The sequence below is a fragment of the Dicentrarchus labrax genome, unplaced genomic scaffold (genome assembly GCF_905237075.1).
Source record: "Dicentrarchus labrax unplaced genomic scaffold, dlabrax2021, whole genome shotgun sequence".
In the NCBI taxonomy this organism is placed as follows: domain Eukaryota; kingdom Metazoa; phylum Chordata; class Actinopteri; family Moronidae; genus Dicentrarchus; species Dicentrarchus labrax.
In genome coordinates this window covers 10,146,897-10,172,244 of record NW_026136710.1, presented here as the reverse complement: position 1 = coordinate 10,172,244, position 25,348 = coordinate 10,146,897, and the positions used below count along the sequence as shown (strand labels likewise).

The window sequence follows — 25,348 nt, the reverse complement described above, 5'->3', positions numbered from 1 at the left end:
TGTAATGTAATGTAATGTAATGTAATGTAATGTAATGTGATACATTTAGCTGGGGGCAAAGTGATGGTTCCTTTTAACTGACTGTAGATTATTTATATATGTAGCAATAGGTTTATGTGCCTGAAGTAGTATGATGTTTGTGTCATTATTGGCACTTGTACTTCTGGTTAGGGGTAGTAGATCACGATTCAGTGTTGGCCCGCTTTTGAAGGGTTTTTCTACTTTTCTTCAACACCTCCTTGCTATGGTTCAGTCACTGTCTTTGGGTTACACACTTGCTTATCACAGTCACAAAGGAATATTGCACTGTTATTGTATTGTGCCAAAATCTAAAAAAAGGTAATTCTGTGTCTGTCTCATTCTCTCGGCCACCCATGTCTTATTCTTCTCTTCTTCTCTTTATTTGGCAACTCAATTTTTCTGAATTAGACAGACAACACATGGCATTCTGTGCATCAGTTCTTTCTGGCAGGCACTCAAAGCATTGACAAATGACTCCTTAATTCAGAGGAAAACAGAGGGTGGGGAAGGTGAGGCAGACAAAAATAATGGGTTGCCTCAGCTGTGAGGTGCATGCTAACTGGCTCTCCTTCGGGATAGAGGGAATATTGAGTCCAAGATGAAAAAACAATCAATTCCAAGATACCTGTTGCAAGACGGTTCAGAAGGAGGAAAACTGGGAAAACAAATGCTAAAGAAAACTCTTAGTAAGACCGCTGAAAAGTTTCTTAAAATGTTTTGCAACATATTAAATCATGGGACAGAGTTAGATAGTTTCTCACTATCAAATTAACAGGTGGCTAAAAACTGATCCATATAGGTTTCTAGAACGTTAAAACAACCCATGCCATACTCTCACTCTACAAAGATACTTGAACTATTGTTTTAGAATTCGTAAATAGCAAAATCAAAAACAGACTTAAATCCTAACAGTGTTTCTTTTCCAAATGATTAGCTAATCAAGATCATCTCTTTTGGCACTATGACTCTGTTGCTTGACCCAGAAGCACATTGGTTGCATCTAAACACTGACTAATGTACTTGTTATTAATCTCCCTCTCTTCCTCTTGCTTTTCCAGATGATGAATGACCAGGCGACGCAGCCCAAAGTTAGAGCGCTGCTCCAGCATGATTACAGAGCCCGTTATTGGTCTGCCCCTGCACTTGATTAATGCTCTTGTTCCAGCTTCCCACAAATATGCTGACTCTCATCAAGCACTTTTGTCATTGAATAGAGTGCATTTTCTTTAAGCTTGCTGTAATCACCGAGGAAAAATCTAGTGGGTGAAAGAAGCAGGTAAACCTTAGTGATAAAATAAAGATTGATACATCAATTGTTTGGTTTGAGTGAAGTGTTGTAAACATTTTTGATGGAGATTTGAAGTAGACGGAAGGGGTTGTATGTACTTATATGTTTCCTGGTGTCAACTTCCTGCAGTTGCATTGGATTATTGTCAACGGCACATTTTGAGTTTACTTGATCATGGTGAGTGAGCTTATTAATCACCAGCATGGGATGTCAGTAGAAACTCAGGTTGAAGTGCCTGAATTATTGTTTATTGTGATATTCATGAGGCGTTTACACATTGACTTTGGTTAAAAAATAAGCAGCAGAAATGCAAGGCTAATTCTAGATAAGATTCAATTTCAATCATTGCCAATGGGAGTCAGGAAACTAATTCTTAAAATACGACAATTTGATAAAAAATAAATGTTTGGGACAAGACAAAACAGAGTTCAACAAAGCTGAATTTCTTCTGTACATCTGTAAACAGAAACACCTTTCTTCTATAGTACAAGTGCAAGGTAAGCGTAAATCGTATGCATTATAATAATAAGTTTGGAGATACAGTATATGCAATGACTCCTTGTTTCTCAGCATGACCCAGACAACAAAAACAGCTCAGCCTGAATTCCAACACCGATGCAATTATTGATCAGTTAACCAGGGCAAACACACATACAACATATTTTATGCTATGAATGTTTACTCTGAACAAAAGATACTGTCAAGGCAAGTCTTTACTGCAGGCTAATTCACAAACATAAGGTTATCTGTGTCAGTGGTTGGCTTTATGACGTTGCATTTACCAACTAAAAAAGTGCACAAAGAGAAATTAAATTGACGAATAAATGACGGAACATTTCAAATGTGGTATGCACAGAATGTATCGAATCTCCCAATTCTTAAATAATGCCTTTCATACAAGCTATAATAACTCAGAGCCAAGTGCTGAAGACTGCAAAAGCAGAAGCTCTGCTTTTATTATTATGACCCATTTTATCCCTTTTATGTTTCTTGTATTTCAATATGCCTAACAGTATAGTATGGACGTTCACTTGAATGAATCTTCCTCTACAGTGCTTTATATGTCACAGACTTTATAGGTAAAGTAATTTAAGTGTAAATATAATGAGAATAAAGAGAGGAAATCTTTGAGATATAGCTTGACGGCTTTATAATCACTTGTAGTGTAAAATACAGCATTTTAACTACTCTTTTATAGGTAAATGGTTGAACAAGCTATTCTTGGTAGCCTTTAAGCTCAGGTTAATACTGTATATCAAGAGGACATAACCAAGAAGGTCTGTAGTCAGAGAGAAATCAGGGAGGCACTTTGTTCTATTTTACACAGGTCTTACCCTCTAATAAGCTATGCACATTCACCCCTGTGGAGCCGGGCACTAAAATTAGCATGTACTGGTTAAGCTAATCAGAATGGATGCAGCAAAAGTTCCCACAACAGGCTGTGCATTTTAAATCCTAAATCATAACTAATTTTCTTTCAGGGAATGAAAGAGACTGCTTATCTGAGGCTACACTACCCCTCTAGGCCAAATTCGTATAATCATAAGAAAAAAATATAAGTTTTTTCTTAATATGAGTGTTGTGATTCAATGTATATATACATATAGGAACTTTACTTTGGCAATATGTGTACCCGATAACACACTGAGAGTGTAATTCTAAAACAAGCTTTTTTAAAAGGCTTATAAAAGAAGCCTAACCGATGTGAGGTTGGGTGATGTTGATATCAAGAGACAAAACATCTTCAGTGAAAAGCTGAGCTTAGTTAAGCTGACACTTACCTTGACATCACTTATCTTTTTCATATAGAATAAATTTCATTGGGTTCTGTCAGTCAGCCGATGGGCAGAAGTGAAACGGGGATGCATCCATTTAAATGCCACAGCTACAGTACATTTCACCACTTCCCGCATCAACATGTCTATCATGACTGACTGACTACATCAACGTCTGCATAAACACTTTGGGAGAGTGCATCAGCCAGAAACTCCATAAGGTCCCATGGGACTTTGTTCCACAAAAATGCTTTGGATAATGAGTTGTTTGCATTATTCATGACAAACTGACAGATCCTCCTATGTTACAGGAACTAATTATTAACCAACTACAGAACATTAACTTATTATTCCAACTGAAGTGGGCTTTTAATCAGTCATAGAATGTGTATTTCCTCCTTTGTGTCTCCAAAGATCTTATTTATTTCCCAGAGTGATATTGTTTAAGAGTGATTAATCTTTCAGCAGTTCAACTCACAGACAAGAAAGATGGCTTTGTTTCTATCTATTTCAATAGTTGCATGTAATATGTCATGTTGCTATAAAGTGTCAGATATGATATCTGACTAGAAGTTAAACTTACTATCTCTAAGTGGAACTCATCAGTGAGGCAGAACAAAAAGACTGCTGGTGTAATTTCAGGAGGTGACAACAGCTGACATGCTCACCCTTTTCACAAAGGCGCATCTTTCCACCACAGCTTAACTTACTTTAACCCAAATGGAGCTCCTCTGTTGCAAAGAAAACAAAAGCTAAGTTCTTGTTCTCAGCTGAAGTGCTCAATTTGCACCTGGAGTTTTGATGTAACCCTGCAAGGTCTATTCATCACGCACCAACAGTGGCACTTGTCAAGAAAAGGAAAATGCACAAAAGAAGTAATTGCTTTGAAATAATTGCTTTGCCTCCTACCTAAATGTAGAAACTGTAATCTTTCATGATTTCAGTCATAATGTAGATACATGGCTGTAAACTATTGTTGCTCTAAAACACCTCCTCAGTTTTGTAGCTCACCATTACTAATCACAATTTATTAATTAATGTCAAGGGGTGCAGAAATTCCATTTAGGTCCAATTTAGCAGATGTGTACAATTGCCTTGGGAGTTCTGAGTCCTGAGGCAATTTCATAAAGCCTGTGAAAAGTTTGGAATTTTGCAGCAGTGGATACAATTTTCCACAACAATTTATATGATACACATTAGACCTACAAATCCAATACTCTGTGATACTGCAATTCAGGCTTTCTGAATTACAAATTAGTTTATTGAATTTTTGGTATCAAAGACAGAGGACAGTTGGGTGCCGAGAAGATTCATAGAAATATACCAGTCAGTTAAAGTGAACATGTTCTGCATTAATGTGTTTCAGTAATTTAAAAACATTTTCATTGCAGCTTATAACACGCTGGGGTGATGAAACACTTTGTGTGGTGTTAGAATGTTGCCTACATTGTAAAAGTCAGCAGCCAAGGTACAGGACAATGATCAATCACTTTGCTATGATTGTCTCCTGTTGGGTCAGTCTGGGTGCTGACACTTGCTCTAAACCAATCATTGAACAGGTACTTGTGGAAGCACCTGATCAGGGCATAAAAAAGTACCTCAGCTATGTTTAGTGTGATTCCAATCAGTAGGGGTCAGCTGTAATCACTGCTAAAGTACCCTAAGTCCTGGGTACTTTCAAAGTGTGCATGTCATGGTCATTAAAGTATAGGGACATTTCCCCTGTGAATTACCAGAAATACCTCAAATGGTATTTTTGTGCATGCGTGCTCGCCCTTTTCTGTGTGTGTGTTCATACCTAGTCGTCAGTGATGTGTCTGACTATGTGAGGTGTCATTCTCGAAGTTTGCAGAGAGAAGGGAAATTAGAGAACAAAAGATTAACGGATAAAGAAATACATTCATTCCTTTGAACGTGCTCACACTGAAGCTACTGACCAATGAACACTGGGATCAGTGATTCCATCTGGCAGTCACACCAGGTTCACAGCACCCACCATGCTTGAAAAAAATCAATCAAACAAACAAAACCAAATAATTCCAATAAGGATACAACGCACATAAACATTAAATCAGGGACAGGAGTTTGTTGCAGACTTTTGATTTTTTGTTAATCCATACAAGGACCTTTCTTAAAGAAGTCTGAGTACCCCTGACCTAAAATTTCTCGGTTGACACAACAGACCAACAGTCAACCAAAAAACAGCCGCTTGACCAGAAAAAAAGGACCATGTTTCATTTTTAAAATCTTCATTGCCTCTGTCATCTTACCATTCATTCATTCAGTCATTAACCGTTTGCAAACTGAAAAAGCTTTTTGTGTTTGGGCTCCTTGAAATCTTTCCTTGAAAATACCAGTAAACTTTAGAAGCACTTCAAATTATAGTTTTGCAGAACAGTTTGAAAGTTGCAGTAATGTGCTGTTGGAGTTGCTTTTTTTCACCGTTGACTCTCAATTTAAGGGAGCCTTGGAAATGTGATTCCTTGCTATTATGAAAATATTTTGCTTGAGGTAAGAGGTTTGTTTTCATGAAATGTCACTGTGATTAAGTATATATTTTTGCAAGCCATAATTTCTCAGTAGTGCTCTAGTGGTTTCCAAGTGTGGTTTGTTGTACCAGAGTCTGTACATGTGGTACAACATATGTACAACAGCCTTTCCATACAGCAAATAATTAAATCATCAGTGAACAAGAAATGCATCACTGATTCAGTGTGTGTTATGTGCAGACATGTGTGCTGATGATTATTGTTGAAAGATGTTGAAAGATGGTGTGAATTTATTTGTGTGATGAAAGAGTAAAACAATGGGTTGCAGTGATGCACAGGCACACACCTGTATCACAATACTATCCTTCACATTATGTGACAACATGTACAACATGTGTTATGTAACGTTAGCAACGGCAGGCAATTCAGTTTTCAAATTAAATATCACTTCTCAGGCTGGTGTCAGTTGGATTCCATAGATGGGTGATTGTTTTAATCTGCAGCTGATGCTCTGACATGTTTTGTGTTGTTCAGCAGCACTGATGCATGCCAGCACCTACTGGCTGGTTGGATGAGAAAAACACAAGTCTAATGTGGCCAATATTTTGTTATTGCACTGTGGGATTGGCAAATCCATAACCTTGTTGACACTATTTTCCTGTGTGGATTTGTTTTTTTTAGATCCCTATTTGCGTAGCCTGAAAGTTAAGTTTGTGTAATGCTTTTCCTTGTCACTTTAGTCCTCTAAATCTGAGACCTCTGGGAGGATTTATTGACCTGATTAAATGCTTAATGGATATTTGGCTTTTTATTTTATTATAGCTGTCTTACACTGTTTTAGTAATTCTATAAAGCATAGTAGGCAAATTACATTGAATGTTTTTGATACATTTACAGCAATATGCCTTTTTACACATGTACATAAAATACTCTCATTTTGAATGCTTACCTATAGTTTTAATGTCAAATAAACCAAATTACAGTTACAGCCAGCAAGAAGCATACTGCTGTATGGTGAAACAGTAGTAAGAAAGCAGCCATGACAAAAAATAATGAAGTAGCACAGTGACATTCCTTAATGCCTATTATATAGTCATATGGGAATATCATGTATAATGAACATCTGTGCTAAAGTCAGAATAGCTGCATCAACACTAATGCCAGTGTCATGGAAACAGCTCACAATTGAAGTAAAGACATAAATTATTTGGGCTTATAGACTCCACGAAACAAAGGGGTTTTATTAAGTATTCGTGTGTCACTCAAGCGGTAGGGCCAGGATTTAGAATTCCATAAACACTGATTTAACTGTATTTGTTAAGAACTTCCAAAATAAAAAAACATGTATAAACAGTATTAGACTTTTAGTTTATATAGACCGGACAGCAGAGAAACTGTTACGCGCAATTTCTCTTACAACACAAGTGTGGAGCTCTAAGCTGAGTCAGACTGACCTGACCTCCCCTGGATCTTCAGTAACCAACACGTCTGTCTTACAGCTGGCGATGGGGTTGATTGACAGTTCCACTGGTGGCACCACAAAGCTCTTGCTGACTGGCAGCCACAACCCTTGGCCCAGACTGTAGAATGATCTGTGTTGGAACAACCACAAGAAATAAATGTCAATCAATCAAAACTACTCAACTACTATCATACACATATTGTACAGGTGTGTGCACATTCATAAGCATACTTTGCAGGGATGAACACAATGAAAAGTGTAGGCTTAAAAGATTCAGCACATGCATGGGGAGGGCCCCACAGAAAGAATAATTGTAAAGAATAATTGGGGAAATTAGTCAGTATCTGGAAATGAACATTCAATTCAGAGGCAAACGCTCTGGTGGACATTCCTGCAGTCAGCATGCCAATTGCATGCTCCCTCAAAACATGCGACTCCTGTGGCATTGTGCTGTGTGATGGAACTGCACATTTTTGAGTGGCCATTTATTGTGGCCAGTCTAAGGCACACCTTTGCAATACCCATGCTGTCTGATCAGCATCTTGATATGCCACACCTGTGAGGTGGATGGATTATCTCGGCAAAGGAGAAGTGCTCACTAATACAGATTTTAACAGATTTGTGAACAATATTTGAGAGAAATAGGCCTTTTGTGTACATAGAGAAAGTCTTAGATCTTTGAGTTCAGCTCATGATGAATGGGGGCAAAAACAAAAGTGTTGCGTTTATAATTTTGTTCAGTGTAGTTGTTCCTTGGTTAATGAGAAAGGAAGGGTGTGATGTTGATTTGGGGAGAGTCTGGGACACAAATAGATGAGAGTCTCAGATATTTGGGGTCTTCTCCTAGACACATGTCTTGCAATTATTGACAAATATAGGTCAGAATAATGGAATTTGCATTGATGTGATCACAATCTTAAAGACTTTTTGTTTATTTCTAGAACATGCTGCAACAAAAGTAGAATTACATTCAACAAGAAAATAAATTCATAGCCAATACTAATATTGTACCCTACTTGCTATGAAGACTGGTACAGTTATTTTACAGTAAAGGAAAGCTGTTTAGCCTACAAGTAAAAAGTTGCTGTGTGACAAGTAATTTAATTGGAATTTGCATGCATTGAACTCATGGCACTGTTGGAAACAGAATTGGATTGAGAGAAATACATTAGCTGTGGTGTCCTGGTGTTTTAATTACTAATACCAAAAACAAAACAAACAAAAAAACTATTTCCCTCCCTTTCAAATGCAGATTGTGTAAAAAATAATTAGTTTTTATGCCAGAGATGTTTCTCCAAAGTGAAGATTAATATCCTCAGGAGGACCCCCTGCAGCGGGCCTAGACTTGTCGCTTGGGAATAACAGCACCTGGTAAGGCATTGCAAATAGCACAGAACATGGCTGTGCTTTGCATTATGTGCTTTTAATGTATCTCTGCAGGTGGCCAACAAGAAATTCATAGAAACCTAGAAACAAAGCTTGTATGGCCTTCCTTGTGTAAAATCTTGGCATAAGATTCAATCAAACTCCTTCCTTGACTCCCACATAAACAATATCACAAAGAGTATTTTTCCACCTTTGCATCATGTTAGTTTATTTACTTTGAAATATTACTGACATCCAACCTGTCAAACATGCATATTTACAGTCTGTACATGACCTGATTACTGGTCTGCCAAGCCTCAGCATTAAAAATGCGTCTGCCAGTGTATTAATTGGAGTCAGAGAATCTGAATGCACTGCACTTGTGACCTCCCTTCACTACCTACGAATTCAAACCCAACTGGACTTCAAAATGTTTATTATTAACATTTAAATTATTGCATTCAATCCATTGCATTTCCATCCAACCATTCTTTGTGTAACCCTCATGCATTCACATCACAGGAAGCTTATTTTCTCATTTTTCCTAGCATCAAGCAAAAAGTGTGAGGCAGCACTGGTTTTCTACAAAGCTCCCCATCTGTGAAACCAATCCCTGTTACGATTAAGCTTCTCTTTAGGACGGGCAGACTCTAACACTGTTCAGCTGAAGAGCAATGCATCCTTTTCTCCTATCCTCCCTTACACAGCACTGATACAGAAACCTTCCAAAGGGAACTCAGTGAGGGTTTCTACTTGGTTGCTGCATCTTTACTCACTTTGTCTGCTATCTGTATGAGTGTGGACATGGCTGAAAGTATTTGTGGTCTACAGCTGTGTGTGTGTGTGTGTGTTTGTGTCATTTCGTCTTTATTCTCTCTCAAACTCCGACACAGTGCTTCGACCAAGCTGTAGATTTGGTCGCTTCCTTTGTATTTGTTTATGCCGGCGCCAACTGAGTAGTGCTTTTAACTGGCAGTGGAGAGCTGGAAGATGGAATGTGTTTTTGTGCAGAACAAATAATGTGGATTTAGTACCTAATTTCTTAGAGTGGACTGACTCTGCAAGGTCAGTGTGAAGAGGAGCAAGATTACTGTGAAAAAGAACTCCTCCTACCTAGTAGTAGTGAGCATGAAGGTTATCCTTTAATTCACCTAGGATATACAGCAAATGAAACTGAATAGAGAAATGATCATGTCAACTTTTGAAACGTGTATAGTCAAAAAGGGTATATGTTTATAGATACCATATTACTGTTATCAGTGTTTGGAGTTTCTTGCGATAATTACATAATTACTATTCTAGTGAAAACTGTGCTTCTTAAATCCTGTACCCACTATATTTTGTGTTTTTTGTTCAACTATATTTTCATGAAAAGGGATAGGGTATTACTGAACAAGCATGGTCCATCTATTGCCTGATTTCCAACTGGTAGAACAAGTCCATAACATGGTGCATGGCATTAGTACATTCTATATTCTATTTTGTCTAGATCATTAATATGTATTAGCAAGGCTATTTATTAAGCATATTTTGTTTGTGTAAAAAAAGCCTCTGTCTGAAAGTGCATGTAACGCAATAGGTCAGGCCGATCTGGACTATTTAAAGGTACAAGATGAAAATAGAAATGTATAAAAACATAAATACATTGCTCGGTTATTGTGAAACCTTTTAAATAGAACAGCTGCGTGATACTGAATGAGCCCTTTGTGCCTTGTACTTCTTGGAAAATGTCAGACACAATGACCCCATCAAGAATGAGAAGTGTAAGAAAAATGGCAGTAAAAGCATTTGAAAGGAGTCCATCCAGCACGGCCCCTTGGGCTATTTCTCCACATAAGAGCCCATGGGTAAGACTTCACCCCAGTGCGAGGTGTATTTGTGTGTCCATCTGAATGTGGCTATGTGTATCTGCCGGCTGCTCATCTGTATGCTCCGTCCACACACACACACACACACACACACACACACACACACACACACACACACACACACACACACACACACACACACACACACACACACACACACACACAAACACATGCCAAGAATGCCACTGTGTGTCCACAGAGTCACAGATGGCCAGCAGAAGTCATGCACTCAGGAGATACACCAGAAGTGAAGGACTCACCTGAAGATCCTCTCTGGGGCCTGCTTTCCTGTAACTAGGTCATAGCCTTTCTCCAAGTTAGCATACGGCCAGGGACTTGAGGACAGAGAGAAGGGAACACCAAATCAAAGAGAGCAATATATGAAAATCTCTATTTGAAAATAATGTCATGTTCAATGTCATAATTCCAGCTGAGTCTATGTAAAATAAGTAAAAATCTAAGGCGGTCATAATGATTAAGATGTAGCAGTTGTGCAGTTTAAATACTCCACGAGCATATAATACAATGTACCAATCAAACAACTGAAATACAAGGTCAAAGCTAACATCACTTTATCAAACGTGTTTTCATATGGATAAGATTACACTCTGTCAGCTGTTAGTCCTACAAAACTATTGATGGAAATTTGATATATGACTGGACTGAATCCAACAGGTGACAGGTGGAGCTGAATAACAATGTGGGACCTTTTAATTGAACCAATGATTGTGCAAGCCAGCTAATTGTCAAACAAGGTCAGAGTCAGAGAGAGGGCTCATTTGACTTACTTTTTATCCCTATAAAGTCAATTTCTACTATTTGCCTTTCTTCTTCTGTGTTGCTCTCCATTAATCTGTCTCTTTCTCTCCCCCTCTTTCACTCTCTGGCCTTCCTCTGCTGTTTTGTTTCATTACACACTTTAACTTCCCTCCTACCTTTTCCTTCATATACTTCTGATTGAGTCTACTTCCGAAAGTTAAAAGACTGTACAAGTACGTTGTCATGTTTTAGCCCATTAACTGCACATTGCTTATATTTAACATAACTGGTGCACACTTTTGAAGTCATACAGTAAGTTATTAGATTGATTTCCTACCTTGCTTTCTATTCATTGTAATATTCTGAAGATCAACTTGCAGAGACTTGAAACTCGCTTCGGATAGCTAATCCATCACAGCGACTTCACCTTTATTTTATGTAAAGTTAATACTGTGCGCTAATGCAGTAGGGAGTAGGGACTGCGAAACCAGCAGTGAGGTCACTTAAGTACAAGTGAGTTTTCCGATATGAGTGGATAGAGCAGACAGGGCTTACCCTTCGTTTCGACCCCAGTCGCTGCGCACGCAGAGGTGTTTATGGACAGGATCGGGGGAATAACCCTCATGACAGCTGCATTCTCCTGCAACAGAGAGAACAAGAAGGGGCACAGTGGCATATATTTATTTATCCTCAGTAGTTGAATAAATTACCATGTAAGTGACCCTTTCCTGCTTATTCATTAGAGACGTATCAAATAAACAGTTGCCATGCTGCCTAATTTTCCAGCTAATTCCCCTCCAGCAAACCAAACTGGAGTACATTTACAGCGAAAGCAGTACCATTAGCTGGGCTTTTTCCTGAAATCTTTTACAAATATATATAATAGCAATCATTCGCTTGGGTTGTTTGTCACCAAGCTGTCAGAGTGAAATGGAACATTTCCACTATTGGATATTGTTAAATGTTATATTAATGCTTTAAACATTATGACTGCATATTTTTTTTCATGTGTAAAGTCTCAGAGCTCTGAGGTCACCATCAATCAGCACACAAATAAGAAACAAACATTTGCTTATTTGCACACTCACTGCACTCCCTGGAGTCCAGTGACACGGTTCTGTTTTTCCTGTCAGGCTAGACTGTGATAAACAGTGACTGGGTTTCTGTTTGCTTCCAGTATCACTATAAGTCTGTATCATCCTCACTAAGGTATTTTTGTCCTTTTCATTTTGTGTCTCAGCACAAGATCTTTGCTCAGTTCTCCACACTTGGCTGGAGAGCTCCCCACTGCAGAACAAGCAGAGACATTCAGACGGCAGCACAGCAGCTTTGTTTTGGTAGAGGATGCTGCCAGTCGTGCACCTTTCTTGTTAATGGTGCTGCGGCCTCACAAGCTAGCCATTATGTTTAAAACAAACCGTTGTTTTTGTGCAACATGCAAGTCAATGGACAGCAATGTCATAATACATCATTTGACTGGTTATTAACAGTACCTTGTGAGTAGTTGCTGGAAATGTCATGTAGTTCTTGCTCATACGAATAAAGTGAAGAATCTTTTAAATTGTGGATTTTACTCCTATATCTATACGCTAAAATGGAACTATAAATGGAATGATTACTGTTAAAAATAATACAGTAATAAAAATCACTGACAGGTTATAGTTTTGAGTTTTCTGCTTTGCTGTAGCTCTATTTACTGAACATATCTTTGCTGACTCTACAAAAAAGGTATGTTTATGTGATCCTCACATAAAACAGAAATACTCCAGCTAACATCCAATAAAGTCTCACCTTTGCTGTATCTGCACAGAAAATAATTGTGTTATCCAGTGCTGTTAGGTGACTGCTACTCAAATAACATAAAAAAAACAATGACTGTGTATTTGGTTTATTTTATGTGGGCCAGTTTCGTAAAGACAACTCCCTTATAGTGTCATATATGGTGAATAAAATATTAAGAATGCACTGCATGTGTACAGCTGTTTAAGTGGCCTAAATGCATTCGTAAAATCTGAAGTCATTGATAGCTTTACTAACTTTTCTATTAGCAGTGGTTCTAAAATTAAAGCTACTGACTGCTTTCTCTTGACCTATATGGAGGCATCGCAATGGAAAAACGTGTAATGGCCACCCAGACAACACCATTCACATTTTATCATCTAGTGTTTAATAATTTACTGGTTGAGTTTAAAGCCTTGAGACTCACTCATGGAGGGATGCACTACCAGGATTCAGTCAGAGAGAGGCAACAAATGTTTTTATTTGCTTGTGGTTATTTCATGTGCCCTTGCTAAATGAAGAGTAAGATATCTTGAAATGGCTGCACTTTAAAATGTATAAACATCAACAACATTTAAATAGCCATTACAAATAAAAGATGTATGAAGAGTATAGAGATTGAAGAACACTAGTTTCAGCCAGAATTTATTTATATATATATCATTTGATCAAATAACTTTTATTTTTTTTCTGTCCATAGCAAGTTATTTATTTGAATCAAAGACTAATAGTAACAATAGTAATCCATGCCAACTTGCCTTGTTCAAAAAAAAAAAGTAATTGCACCAGTATGGTCAAGATTTGGTTAGACTTGGTTAGGGTTAGGGGAAGATAATATTTTGGGTTAAAATGACTGCAATAATAACCATTTGGTTAAGGTTAGGGAATGACCATAGGTTAAATAATTCCTCCTTGTACTTGCTGTTGCTTTTCTTTCTCTTCAGTCTCCTTTGTTTTCCTACTCCCAGGCACACAAACATGTATCCTGCTAATGTTGCAAACACATAAGCACACTGTCCCCCACCTCCCCATTGGTACTGGTTAAATACACATTTAACCTAGTTATAGCTAGTTATATTGAATTATTCCTGACTGCCACAGGCATTGCTTAGTAAAATCAATCTTGCACATGTGCAGTCAGGTCCCAGCATGTACCCAGTTACATGCTGGAGAGATAGAGGGGGAATTACAACAACCCCCACCCCTTTTTTCCTCTTCTCTTTCCATTTTTGGTCTGCCAGAGGCTGGAATGGCATTTTCATTAGTTGTTAGTGGTAAGGCTAACAATAGTGTTTTTTTCTTCTTACATCTGCAATAAGGAAGGATTTACATAGCAAACTCTGATTAATTGGAGAGGAGAGGTGGGAACAGGCTGCATCCAAGAGCACCACTGACAAGATTGTGCCTGCTGCTGACAACTGTTATACTCAGCTTGTGCTTGGTTCAAGAGCAAACATCTAATAGGACATGGCCAACATTCTTTTTTTGGATTTCATACACACCAAAGAAAAAGCAAATCAATACCTAAATTACCAGTGATTCTTTGCTGAATGAACTGCAAGCAAAGCAAGTCTGAAATAAAGTGGCAGTGACAGAGCTGAATGCTACACTTGCATTCTGTCATGCAGTGCATTCCCCTGATTCCCCAAACACCTGTTTGTATTTTGACATATTACTGGATGTTAAACAAACCAGTTTAGCAAACCAAAATTAAGTAAAGCTAAGACTGTATAATCATATCATAGAGTGCAATATTATGACCATATTTTATATAGTCCTCACTAACTGTTTAACATATAAATGTATCCAAAACAACATAATTATAGGCTATTTTTACCTTATTCAGCTTAACTTAAACAACTGAGTTTAGCAAACATGTAGTTTATGTTTAGATCAGCCTATTATTCATTGTCTATAGGCCTACCCAAAGGTGATGTAGCAAAAAGGAGTATGAGGATGTCATTGTGTACCTGCTGCACAGATCCTGGATAGGGGAAACAGTGCTGTGAGAATTACATTTCTGGACTTTTCCAGCGCCTTCAATACCATCCAGCCTCGCCTTCTGCAATACAAACTAACAGACATGGGAGTAGACTCACATCTTGTGGCATGGATAATGGACTACCTAACAGACAGACCCCAGTATGTGCGACTGAGGGACTGCAGGTCTGACACTGCGGTCAGTAGCACGGGAGCGCCGCAAGGGACGTGCTCTCTCCGGTCTTGTTCACCCTGTACACGTTGGACTTCAAATACAACTCGGAGTCCTGTCACGTGCAAAAGTTTGCTGACGACACGGCTATCGTGAGCTGTATCAGGAGTGACCAGGAGGAGGAGTACAGGAAACTCATCCAGGACTTTGTCACATGGTTTGACTCCAACCACCAGCGCCTCAACACCACCAAGACCAAGGAGATGGTGGTGGACCTCAGAAGGCCAAGGGCTCACCCGGAACCTGTGACCATCAACGGTGACCGTGTGGAATTAGTACAGACTTACAAACACCTGGGAGTACACCTGAATGATAGGCTGGACTGGACTATAGTTAGGTTATACTTCCTCAGAAGGCTGGCGTTATGTTATTTAGCTATTTATTCTACTTTTATTAGTTCTTTTAAATTTGACCTCCTGTTTTTGTCGTTATTATTATTATTATTATTATTATTATTATTATTATTATTATCAGTTTTTGGATACTGCTGGAAACTGTGAATTTCCCCTTGGGGATGAATAAAGTATCTATCTAATCTAATCTAATCTAATCAAAGATATTTGCCAAATCAATCAAATACCGTTTCAAGTCTCAATTTTTCATAGATACCACAAAACTGGTATAGCTTGTACACATAGTTCACTGTCTCATATGTGCTATTCTGATTCAATCAGTATTCTAACTGCAGATATACGGATGATTTATTACAACTGAGCCCATCAACATTTGAGTAGTGCATCTTAGTAAAAATAAGTGTACAGATGTTTTCCTTTGAGTTGTGTGTGTTTTGAATGAGAGATATTGTGTCCTAATATAGCAGCAACAAACATGATCTTTTTGTCGATAGTTACATTAACGGGAAGGAAAGGTTGAAAATTGGAAACAGTGAACTGGAAGCTTTAGTTTTAGCTTTGATCACAAGTAGAAAGCAAACCTGTCCCCTCCTCTTTTATCTTGCCTACTGTGATGTTGAAATAGTGTTAAAAGGTCAACTTACCTTTTTCTGAAAATGTACCATTCTATATCCCAATATTGACAGTCCTATGCAACATTGCACAATACAACTGGCCTCTTGTCTCCACAGTGACAGATAACCTTAATCCCCTGAATAAGATATACGAGAAGCTGGTCTTGCGAGGACTGTCCACATAATGTAATCAACAATAAAAAAGATTGGCAAATGTATTCAATGGTGGAAAAGAGTTATCACACTCCAATTAAGTGTGGATAATTGATCTAGATATATAGCTTATACATAAGAACACAAAGCAGTCTATCTGTACAGTCAGAAGAGGTACATGTATTGCATAGCCATATTTGTGTAGGCCTGGAGGCTGCAGAGGGACACATTCTTTCTACCCTGTTTCAGATGAGGTGCACCAGCCCAGAAGCACAGTTTGCATGAGACAAACCTTGCAAGTAATCAGTGAAATACGGCTCTTTCCCTTATGCAAATGTGTTTAAGGGAGGATAAAGCAATTAACAGGAAGAGATATTTCTGGTTGATTACATATTCTGCTGGATTAACTAACCTTTAGACAACTTGTACAAATCAGTTTTGTGTGGCAGATTCTCTGTTTCTAAAGACCTTGTTCAGATATAGTGCAGTCAGGAAGGTTGCGGTTGAGAAGATAAACTTGACTGTAACTATTCTTTAGAAAGCTCAATGACAGACACAAGGTGAGTGTACCTCAAGAAACCGTGAAAAGGAGGACTTGTGCTGAATTAGATAATAAAAAAACTGATTCTTAAAAAGATAAAGCCAACACTAAAAACACCACACAAGATGGAGACGGGGGAGTTCTGATGGTGTGGTCATTAAACTTGAACTTCACTGAGCTGCTAATGCACTATGGCAACTGCACTCCTTTCACATTTACAGTGTGCATTTGGCTGGAGTTAACTTGGGATTCTAGGGAGACATCAGCCATATCAGTGCCCTCCATCTGCTATGTTATGAGTTTGGACCGGCTGCTGATGTGGTGGCTCATTATTTTCTTTGTGCTTTTCTCTCATTCTATTTTTAAATGATTTTGAATGAGTCCATGCAATTGCTCCAATTGTATTCATTTTGCTTACTCTTTGTTGTAATGATGGATGACAATAAGTAAAGGATGCTCAAATAATCTCAATATTTTATTGATGAAAATTTGTACACAGTAAGTACTCCTGTGATCCAGACTTAAAATAAACATCATCTTTCAATTTCTAATGACTGAATAATTAATAAAATGGTTGCTTAATTGCCTTAAGCAATTAAGGACCCAAAAGAGGAAAACTTAAAATTGAAGGTGATGATTGAAAAGGATCTACATGAACCTCCTAGGACGCTGAGATCGACAAAGTCACTGCACCTGGTCCTTACTCTTCCTAAGGAGTTATCCTCTGTAGTTCTAATAGGGAAATGTGTGGAAACTGAGAATCAAGTTGAACCTGGCAGAAGCTGTACACAGTGGGACACAGCAATGGTGGCCTTTATTGCTGTTCTCTCGTCTTTGAAATGCCTCCTATAGTATAAGACAATATAACCTCAAAACCAAAAATACACATAAAAACAAACAAAAAGTACTAAATCGATGTAGTTTGTTGTTTCTATAGCTGCAGTATGAATAGAGTTACTATACTGGCATAAAGCTGTACACTTGGTGGAAGTTGCCAAGCAGCCTGATATTCTGACTCTACCGTACTCTACTGTGTACTCAGTGGCGCCAAAAATCATGGTTAACTGATTAGAACGTCTTGTCAGCCTAATTTAGAGCTAATCACCTGTGATTGGAAATGGTCATTTGATGACAACAATTATCTAAATGTGCACACCTAGTCCCTTTCCTGTTACATACCAGCCAGGTTTTTACGCAGACACACAACCTGATACTGCACACAGGGATAGTACCATCCAGTATAAACACCAATTTTAGACTGCCAGTACAATTTGTCATCATTGGGTCCTCATTCTGCACCTCTTTCTTTTTCTCTCTCACTTTAAACACCCTTCTGTTCTAAATTAAGAGCCAACAATGTAGGCATTTCAAGTGGCAATCACTTGAGACCACAAATCATTTCTCTTCACTCTTCCACCTGTACAACCAACCTCATGTTACAAATAATGTCTTTCATTTTTCTAATATCTCGCTGTGACCGTGTTGATGATTTTCAAATTTCAAGGTTCATGGTATGAGGACATAAAAGATTTATTGTTGTCTTGATGCAAATGTATGTGTGTTATAAAATTACCAGGTAGAAGACCAAAGACCTTGGGCAGAATGACTTGGTAGAACACGAGAACACTCATGGCAGTATGTGTGTGTATTTGTGCACATACAAGCACTGTATGGGTTAAATGGAAGGATAAAGCCAGGCTATATGTTAACACCCCAGCAGTTTCAGTTCCAATTAGGGGAGGTTGGAGGAGCCAGGGGGACATAATTTCAAAGGAGGAAAACAAAAGCAGCTATACAGAGGTTCATAGGTCTTTATGAGGTCAGTTAGGATGATAGATGGAAAAGTGCTGATGGCAATCTATTCTTCCTTAGTAGGGCGTATAACTATATAAGATAGGACAGATTGAATTATAATGTAATAACTCATAATAATAAAGTGTTAACTCGACTCATCACGTTACAGTTATAATCACCTGGTACAAAGTCATGATATTATATGTAAAATAATGCATTACATTTATGGGTGCATTGTATTTTTAACCCATTTACATGGACATTTTATTACAGTATGTAATACTACAGTATGAGGCTGTTACTTTATCAGCTGTAACAAAAGACAGCCCCATGGCCCAAGTCCAATTATTGCCGTCTAGATCCCAAACAGCTATCAGGCAATAGATACAGCTGCATCATGCCATTCATCCACAAACCTCTACGCTAGCAGTTGAGTCCATGAGTGAAGGTGAAGGCTGAGAGGACTGATTATCCAGGCACAATGACTGATAGTTAACAGTGACAGTCAACCAGTGTGACATTGAAGCATAGGAGGGAGGCACATGATAGATATGATGTGACATAACTTGGTGAAACGATGCTTGCTTGTGATCATACGGCAAGTGTGACTGCTGGTGTATTGTATCATGTACAGGATCAGGGAAAACGGATGAATGCAAATTGTTCAAATGTCTAAAAGTGTGGATTTAATTTTCCCAGTGAAATGTGGGCGTGTTTATAATTAAACTGATTAAACTGATAGGAGATACAACTTGTTAATGTCATTACTTTGCCCCAGTTGTAGTAACAAAAAAAGGACACTGGTAGACTGCAATGTCTGCTGCCTGTAGAGGCGATTTAACTACAGCAGTAGGCCTTCTGTATTGTACATGTATTTTTATTCTGTACAACAGAAGAACTTTATTTTAGAATTTATGTCCAAAAATCTAGAGCAAACACATATCAGCATGTCCTAGGCCAGCTTTTATTGGAATGATGCAAACCCACTGGAATTAGGAGTGCTGAAAATATTGCAGCACCCTCATACCCAGGTGGATGAGGTATGCTACATTTGTATTTTTATTTTTTTGTAGTGGTGAACCTCCCTGTCACCTGCAATACCTTAAAAAAGTGGTATCAGTTTTCTTATATTATTATAAGTGGCAAACAGCAGAAACATTTTTTACTTCTCTATCTATTACCAACAAAAATTTGGTTGATTATGCAACACTGATTTCATTATTTTTTTAAACCTCCAACCTCATAAACAAATCTCTCATAAGTTCACATGACAATCAATGCAGTGAATGTACGGTATGAACTTACAGGGCACAGGGTGATGATTACTTTGCAGCACCGGTATGTACATAAGCTTTCTGTGTTGACCATTTTTACACTGGGTAAACTGAACATTGTCAATTCAACAAAAATTGGGGTTGACCAACAGCATGCAATTCCATATCCCACAAGCCATTTACAGTTAAACACCACCAGTACCACCATGTATGTATCTTAAGTAGCTTTTTTGTTTTTGTTTTTTTCCATGTTCAAACAAGACTTAACCAAACAGATGTTTTCCCATCACTTGTCAGTACGTAAATTAAGCACTTTTACATTGCAAAGCATGTTCGAAAGTCTCAGTGCAGTTGCTGCTTTCCTTTCTATGTAATTTAACCTTCAACATTTCACAAGCAGTGGTTTTTTACCTTATTGTTGGAGCTACAATAAATGTCCCCGTATGAAAGAGTTTGTTCCAGGTGTGCTGTCCTTACACCGCACTGCTTTGTGTGAGTGTGTGTGTATAATTGTTGAGTGCTATCACACATGGTAGAGGACAGTGATGGAAATAAAAAGCTCTTTTGAAGAACACCTTTAATTTTGATCCTGGATGGATGTGGTTGCCCTGAGGAAAAGAGAAATAAATGGAGAGAGACAAGGAGACTGGGGGAGACAGAAGTACTAATAAAGTGAGAATGCTGAATGTACTGGGGTCTGGATGAATAAATGACTCCAAAATTGAATTACAACCATTACTGATCTCACAATGCATAAACGTGCAGTGACTGATGCAAGCGCACACGTGTCTGCACACATTAAAAATCCACAATCACATATGTGCCAACTCCATCTTTGGCATCTTCATGTGTACGGACTGAGTAGAGTGTTTGGAGCTCTAATACATTATGCATCAGCCCTCAACATGCCCTTGACCAGGGTGACATAAATTTCACATACATTACAAGATGTAATCCATTCTAATGAGCTTAGACTTTATCTAGTTGGGCACGAAATACACAAGGGAGTTACGGCACTCAAGAGAAGATAAATATCATCATGCTGCACGCTTAACTTTTGTTGGTAGAGTTTTAATGTCAGCACAAATAGCCGCAAAATTGTGTGAGCCGATTGTGTACACACTGCAGTGGAGGCTGGTGATTATTTACCTGGATGGGAAACAGGCACTGAGGGCTTCTGCTTACACACTAACAATGTTGTTTACTAGCTTGGTACACTAAGCTACAACTCCAACTATTGAAGATTGTTATATGTTCAACAACTGAATAAGAAAAGTAAATACAGTCCATCCAAAAGCTTAGTTTGTCTATTCAATCAAAATTTATTTTTTCTCACCAAGCAGATGATTCAGCTACAAAATAAAACAACCCTTAGACTAAAAAAAAAGTTTTGAAATTAAGATTATTGGCAAATGTACATTCATTTGTGTTTTACTTAGCTTAGCTTAGGCCATCTGCTTCCATGATAGAGCAATTTACCAAATTAAATAGTTTATTTCTTGTTCTTCTCTAGTGAATAGAGTAGGTAAAAGTCTCTTCTTCTCTGATAATAAGCAACAATTATTAATAGCGTACAACATAGGGACAGGCCTTGTGTGGGCTCTTTGTGTGGCAACTGAGCCAATCACTCATGAATCCCACTGTTTCACTGGCTTTAATGATTCAGTTTTGCAATTAATTTCAGACTATATAATGTCACTTGAAGTAATAACAAAAAGTGCTCATTGAAATATTTAATAATAATTCTTTAAGTTAAACAAATCTTAATCCATGCAAGTATTTAGTGTTTTTATTACTTCATGACAATAATCATACTTGAATCACCGTGGCATCCCTGCCATTTTACCTGATCATATGTGTTAGGTACGTATAAAGCAGTTCCATCAGGCTCCTCCAACATGTTTTTTTTTCAGATCAGAAATACTGAAAGACATTCAAGAAGGTAACCCTGAAGCAAAAAGAGCTGCCCTTGTTTCCTCCTTATTCTGGGTATTGCAGCCCTTCAATTACCACAACATAAAAGAGGTTCAAATTCCTGTTCTTTCTTCTAATTTCAACATATTCAATATATCTTGAAAAACAGTTTCCTTTCTAATCAGTGTAAAAAATTTCAAGTTGACTCAATGTCACGATTTTGCTGCTGTTGCCAGAATGTCATTGACAATTTGTTCTCAATTGACTTATCAAAAATATGAATATTTTACCTTTCTTTAAAGAAAGGTAAAATATTCATATTTTTGATCAAACATTTGCTAATTTTATTAAGTAATTATCTGTGAATGCCCCTGTAATTCTTACCTATAGTTAACATAAAGCAGTTTTTTTTAATGATCTTTAGAGCTTTTATGACCTATACAATGTATAATTTCATGATTACCATAAGGACCCAATTGACATACAAGATGTTGTGTTATACCAGTCAAACACCATAGGAATCAGCATTATGTCAGCATGACTGTGTGACTTTGAGACCTTAATGCCCCCCTTATTATACTCTTCACCCTTTTCTTCCACTGAAAACAGAGTAAAGAATAATATATAAAATGTTGTGAAATTATATTATTCACCCAACTAATAGACCCTCGGTGTGTATTTGTGTCTGCATGTTTTTATGGACTAACCTGTGTCCTGATCGCAAATCTGCTCACAGGGCTCAGTGGCCCTCTGGCCGCAGTAGTCCCGAATCCACTGTGTGGACGAATTGGTCTGATAGTAGAGGGTTAGCTTGGCTGGGTTTAGCCAATTAGAAACATCCAGGAAGCTGCCCATGCTCACCACAAAACTACTTCCTGAAAAAAGAAAACACAAGACAAAATTATTTCCCTTGTAAAAAAAAAAAACAAAAAACCAATATGAAGGTAGAAGGTAGCTATAAAGGTATAAAGGTATAAGGTTGATTGTTTGGTATTTTTAAAACCTCATTTGGCTGGTTCTATTGCCAGATCAATTGGAAAGGAGCTAATTCTTTTGTTTTCACTGTAATTTTAATTCCCCTCCTGACCAGGCTGAATTTAAATGAGAAAATTAAGACCTATAATGTGTGTATTGATGGGATTTCCTTGGTAATTGCAGTAGAGGGGCTAAAGGAGTTTCACGAGTCAGTCAGTAAATGCTATGCTCATTGAAGCTGACTTACCTTTCTTTCTTACTGCTCCCAGACCAATCGTTAAACTCTGATCATTGAACAAGATTATCCCTAATTGATGCCAATGACTTTTACTTCCAAAGGGAGCTGTGAGGAGATTGTGCTTTAGCCCTCTGGTGAACACAGAGATTCTAATACAGCTATATTGTGTGTATATCACTGTCATGAAAAGTACATTTGGGGAAGCATTTGCGCTAAATATACATTTCTGTGTCAAATTTAATTTATGGATATATATATATATATAGATATATATATATATATATATATATACACACACACACACACACACACACACACATATATGTATATATAACAGGCTAGGAAATGAAGATAACAATTGTGAGATTAAAAAGGATTCACACATTTATTCTGTTTTATGATGTGCAACCCAGTGATGGTGGTCTTCAGGCTGGTTCTTTAAAAAGAGGATTAATGCAGATGGAAAAGCTTAACCAGTAGCCAGCAATCAAATCTGAGTCACAGGAAAAGTTACAGGGCCAATGCCCTGCAGTAAAATACACAGCTCGAAAAATACCCCACAAAGAATCCTTCGGACTTACACTGTACAAAAGATAAAGCAATGATACCAAAGCCTCATCTATTATTTTTTTCTTTCTTAACATTTTAGAAATAGAATACACCATTTGCTTCCTCCTACACACATGAAGTCACCAGCTGCTTCTTTTCATTTGACAGAAATTGTTGCACCAGGACAAAGCCTTACAAAAATGCATGCGTGTTATATTATGACTACCTAAACTAACATGTTGCTCTCAAGTAAACATTGCATTGCTTGTAGCCATTATTCTGCTGTATGGACTGAAGTTGAAGTGCATTTAGCTCAGATAGTGAAGTTATATGTGAATGGTCTATGAAAATGGCTCTGTGTGGTTTAATATGTGAGCAACATAATCTCTTGTTTCATTGTTCCTGAAATTAATAACATAAAACACCTCCCCGGTTGAGGTGATTCAAGATATTGTGCTATAAATGACTGGATGTTTTCATGCTACTACATACAATAGTCATCAATTCATCCATCTATAGTTTGGATTTATAAAATAAGTAAATATCGACCAGTCTATTAGAGCAAGTGCTGTTTCTGTTGCTCTTAAACAGGAAATATGCAGTACCAAACAAAATGCCAGACATATTATAATACATACATAATTTTCCAGAAGGGACACCTCCCTAAAAGCATCTCTCAGGTCAGACTGACCAAAGGTGAGCATAATAGGGCCATTCCCTGTAGCACTGCAGTTTAGTGAACACAGCTGCCAGCAGCCCTCATTTGCTGAGAGAGTAGAGAAATCTAATGGCTTCAGCTCACGCAGTAAGGAGGCAATTGTTAGATTATGGGTTGGTTTATAAGAGACCTGTGAAGAAACCCCTCCTGAGCAGTAAGAACATCGCTGATTGCTGCCAATTTTGCCGTGCACTTTGTGAGTTGAGTGCAAAAGACTGGGGACTTTGTTAGATTAATCCCATTTCAACTGTTTTGGGAACAGAGGTGGGATAGGAAGCATCTTACATCCGTGTCATCATGGCAACAGTGATAATCAAAGAAACTGTGCATACCTAGCAGCCCTCGAATGTACATTATTGTGGTGTATTTCTGGTTATCTTTACACTGTATGGTTATAGCAATTGATATTAAACACGAGTAAATTGCGAATATTATTCATTATCATGTCCTAATAAATTATCCATTTGTCTGTTTGTTAAACTTTATTGCTACCTTTGGACTGTGATTTTAATTAAGTTATTTATAACCCCCATCCAAGCACCTTTTCTGTCATGCTACAAAAAGCTCTCCTTCCTAGACTTAATATTAAAGACATATCTGTGAAAGAAATCCAATGATTCACTTCACACTTTGGAGTGCTAAAATGAGAATATCTTCAGAATTAATAATAAAATAAAAGGCCCATGACATGCGTATTAATCCCATTAACCTCCGAGAGATATATTTAGTTCCACCCATATTTGCTTTAGCAAGGGGTCTGTCATGATGTTGACTAAAATGTCCCGCTACTCTATGCCATGTCTCCAGTTCTTCCATCAACCTACCTACATATTAGCTTTTGTGTTGTTTGTTTATCATCTCCTGTCATGTCTCACCTGTCTACTAGTCAACCTAGCTGAGTTTACTGTACACTGATACCTGACCTCATCACTTGTATGCTGGCCTGCCCATCCCTCATTACTTACCAAGTATATAGAGAGTAGCTTATAGAGGGCAGCTCACATGTCTTGTGTCAGGTCATATATGTTGGTTTGTAGCCACACTGTAGCATTATAATCCTTTTTCCTGCCTTCCTGTTCCTGTCCTGACCTAACTTACATTTATACGTAGCTTGCCAGTTTGGATTTGCTTTGTTTGTTTATCTGTTGGATTTGTTTGTTTGTTTGCTTTGACTGCCTGCCTGCTGCCGGCTGTATGCCTGCCAGAC

General features: G+C 37.9%; 1 protein-coding gene across 2 annotated transcripts in view; it reads right to left on the bottom strand.

Annotated features, from left to right (window-relative positions):
- LOC127370511 (astrotactin-2-like) overlaps positions 1 to 25,348 on the bottom strand; it is a 249,299-nt gene that overhangs the window by 104,317 nt on the left and 119,634 nt on the right. For both annotated transcript variants that reach the window (XM_051412637.1, XM_051412638.1), the window contains 4 exons: positions 22,369 to 22,536; positions 11,583 to 11,667; positions 10,529 to 10,603; positions 7,028 to 7,165 (listed from right to left, as the gene is read on the bottom strand). In XM_051412637.1, coding sequence (XP_051268597.1) covers positions 7,028 to 7,165; positions 10,529 to 10,603; positions 11,583 to 11,667; positions 22,369 to 22,536 — 466 coding nt within the window. The remainder of the gene's footprint in view (positions 1 to 7,027; positions 7,166 to 10,528; positions 10,604 to 11,582; positions 11,668 to 22,368; positions 22,537 to 25,348) is intronic.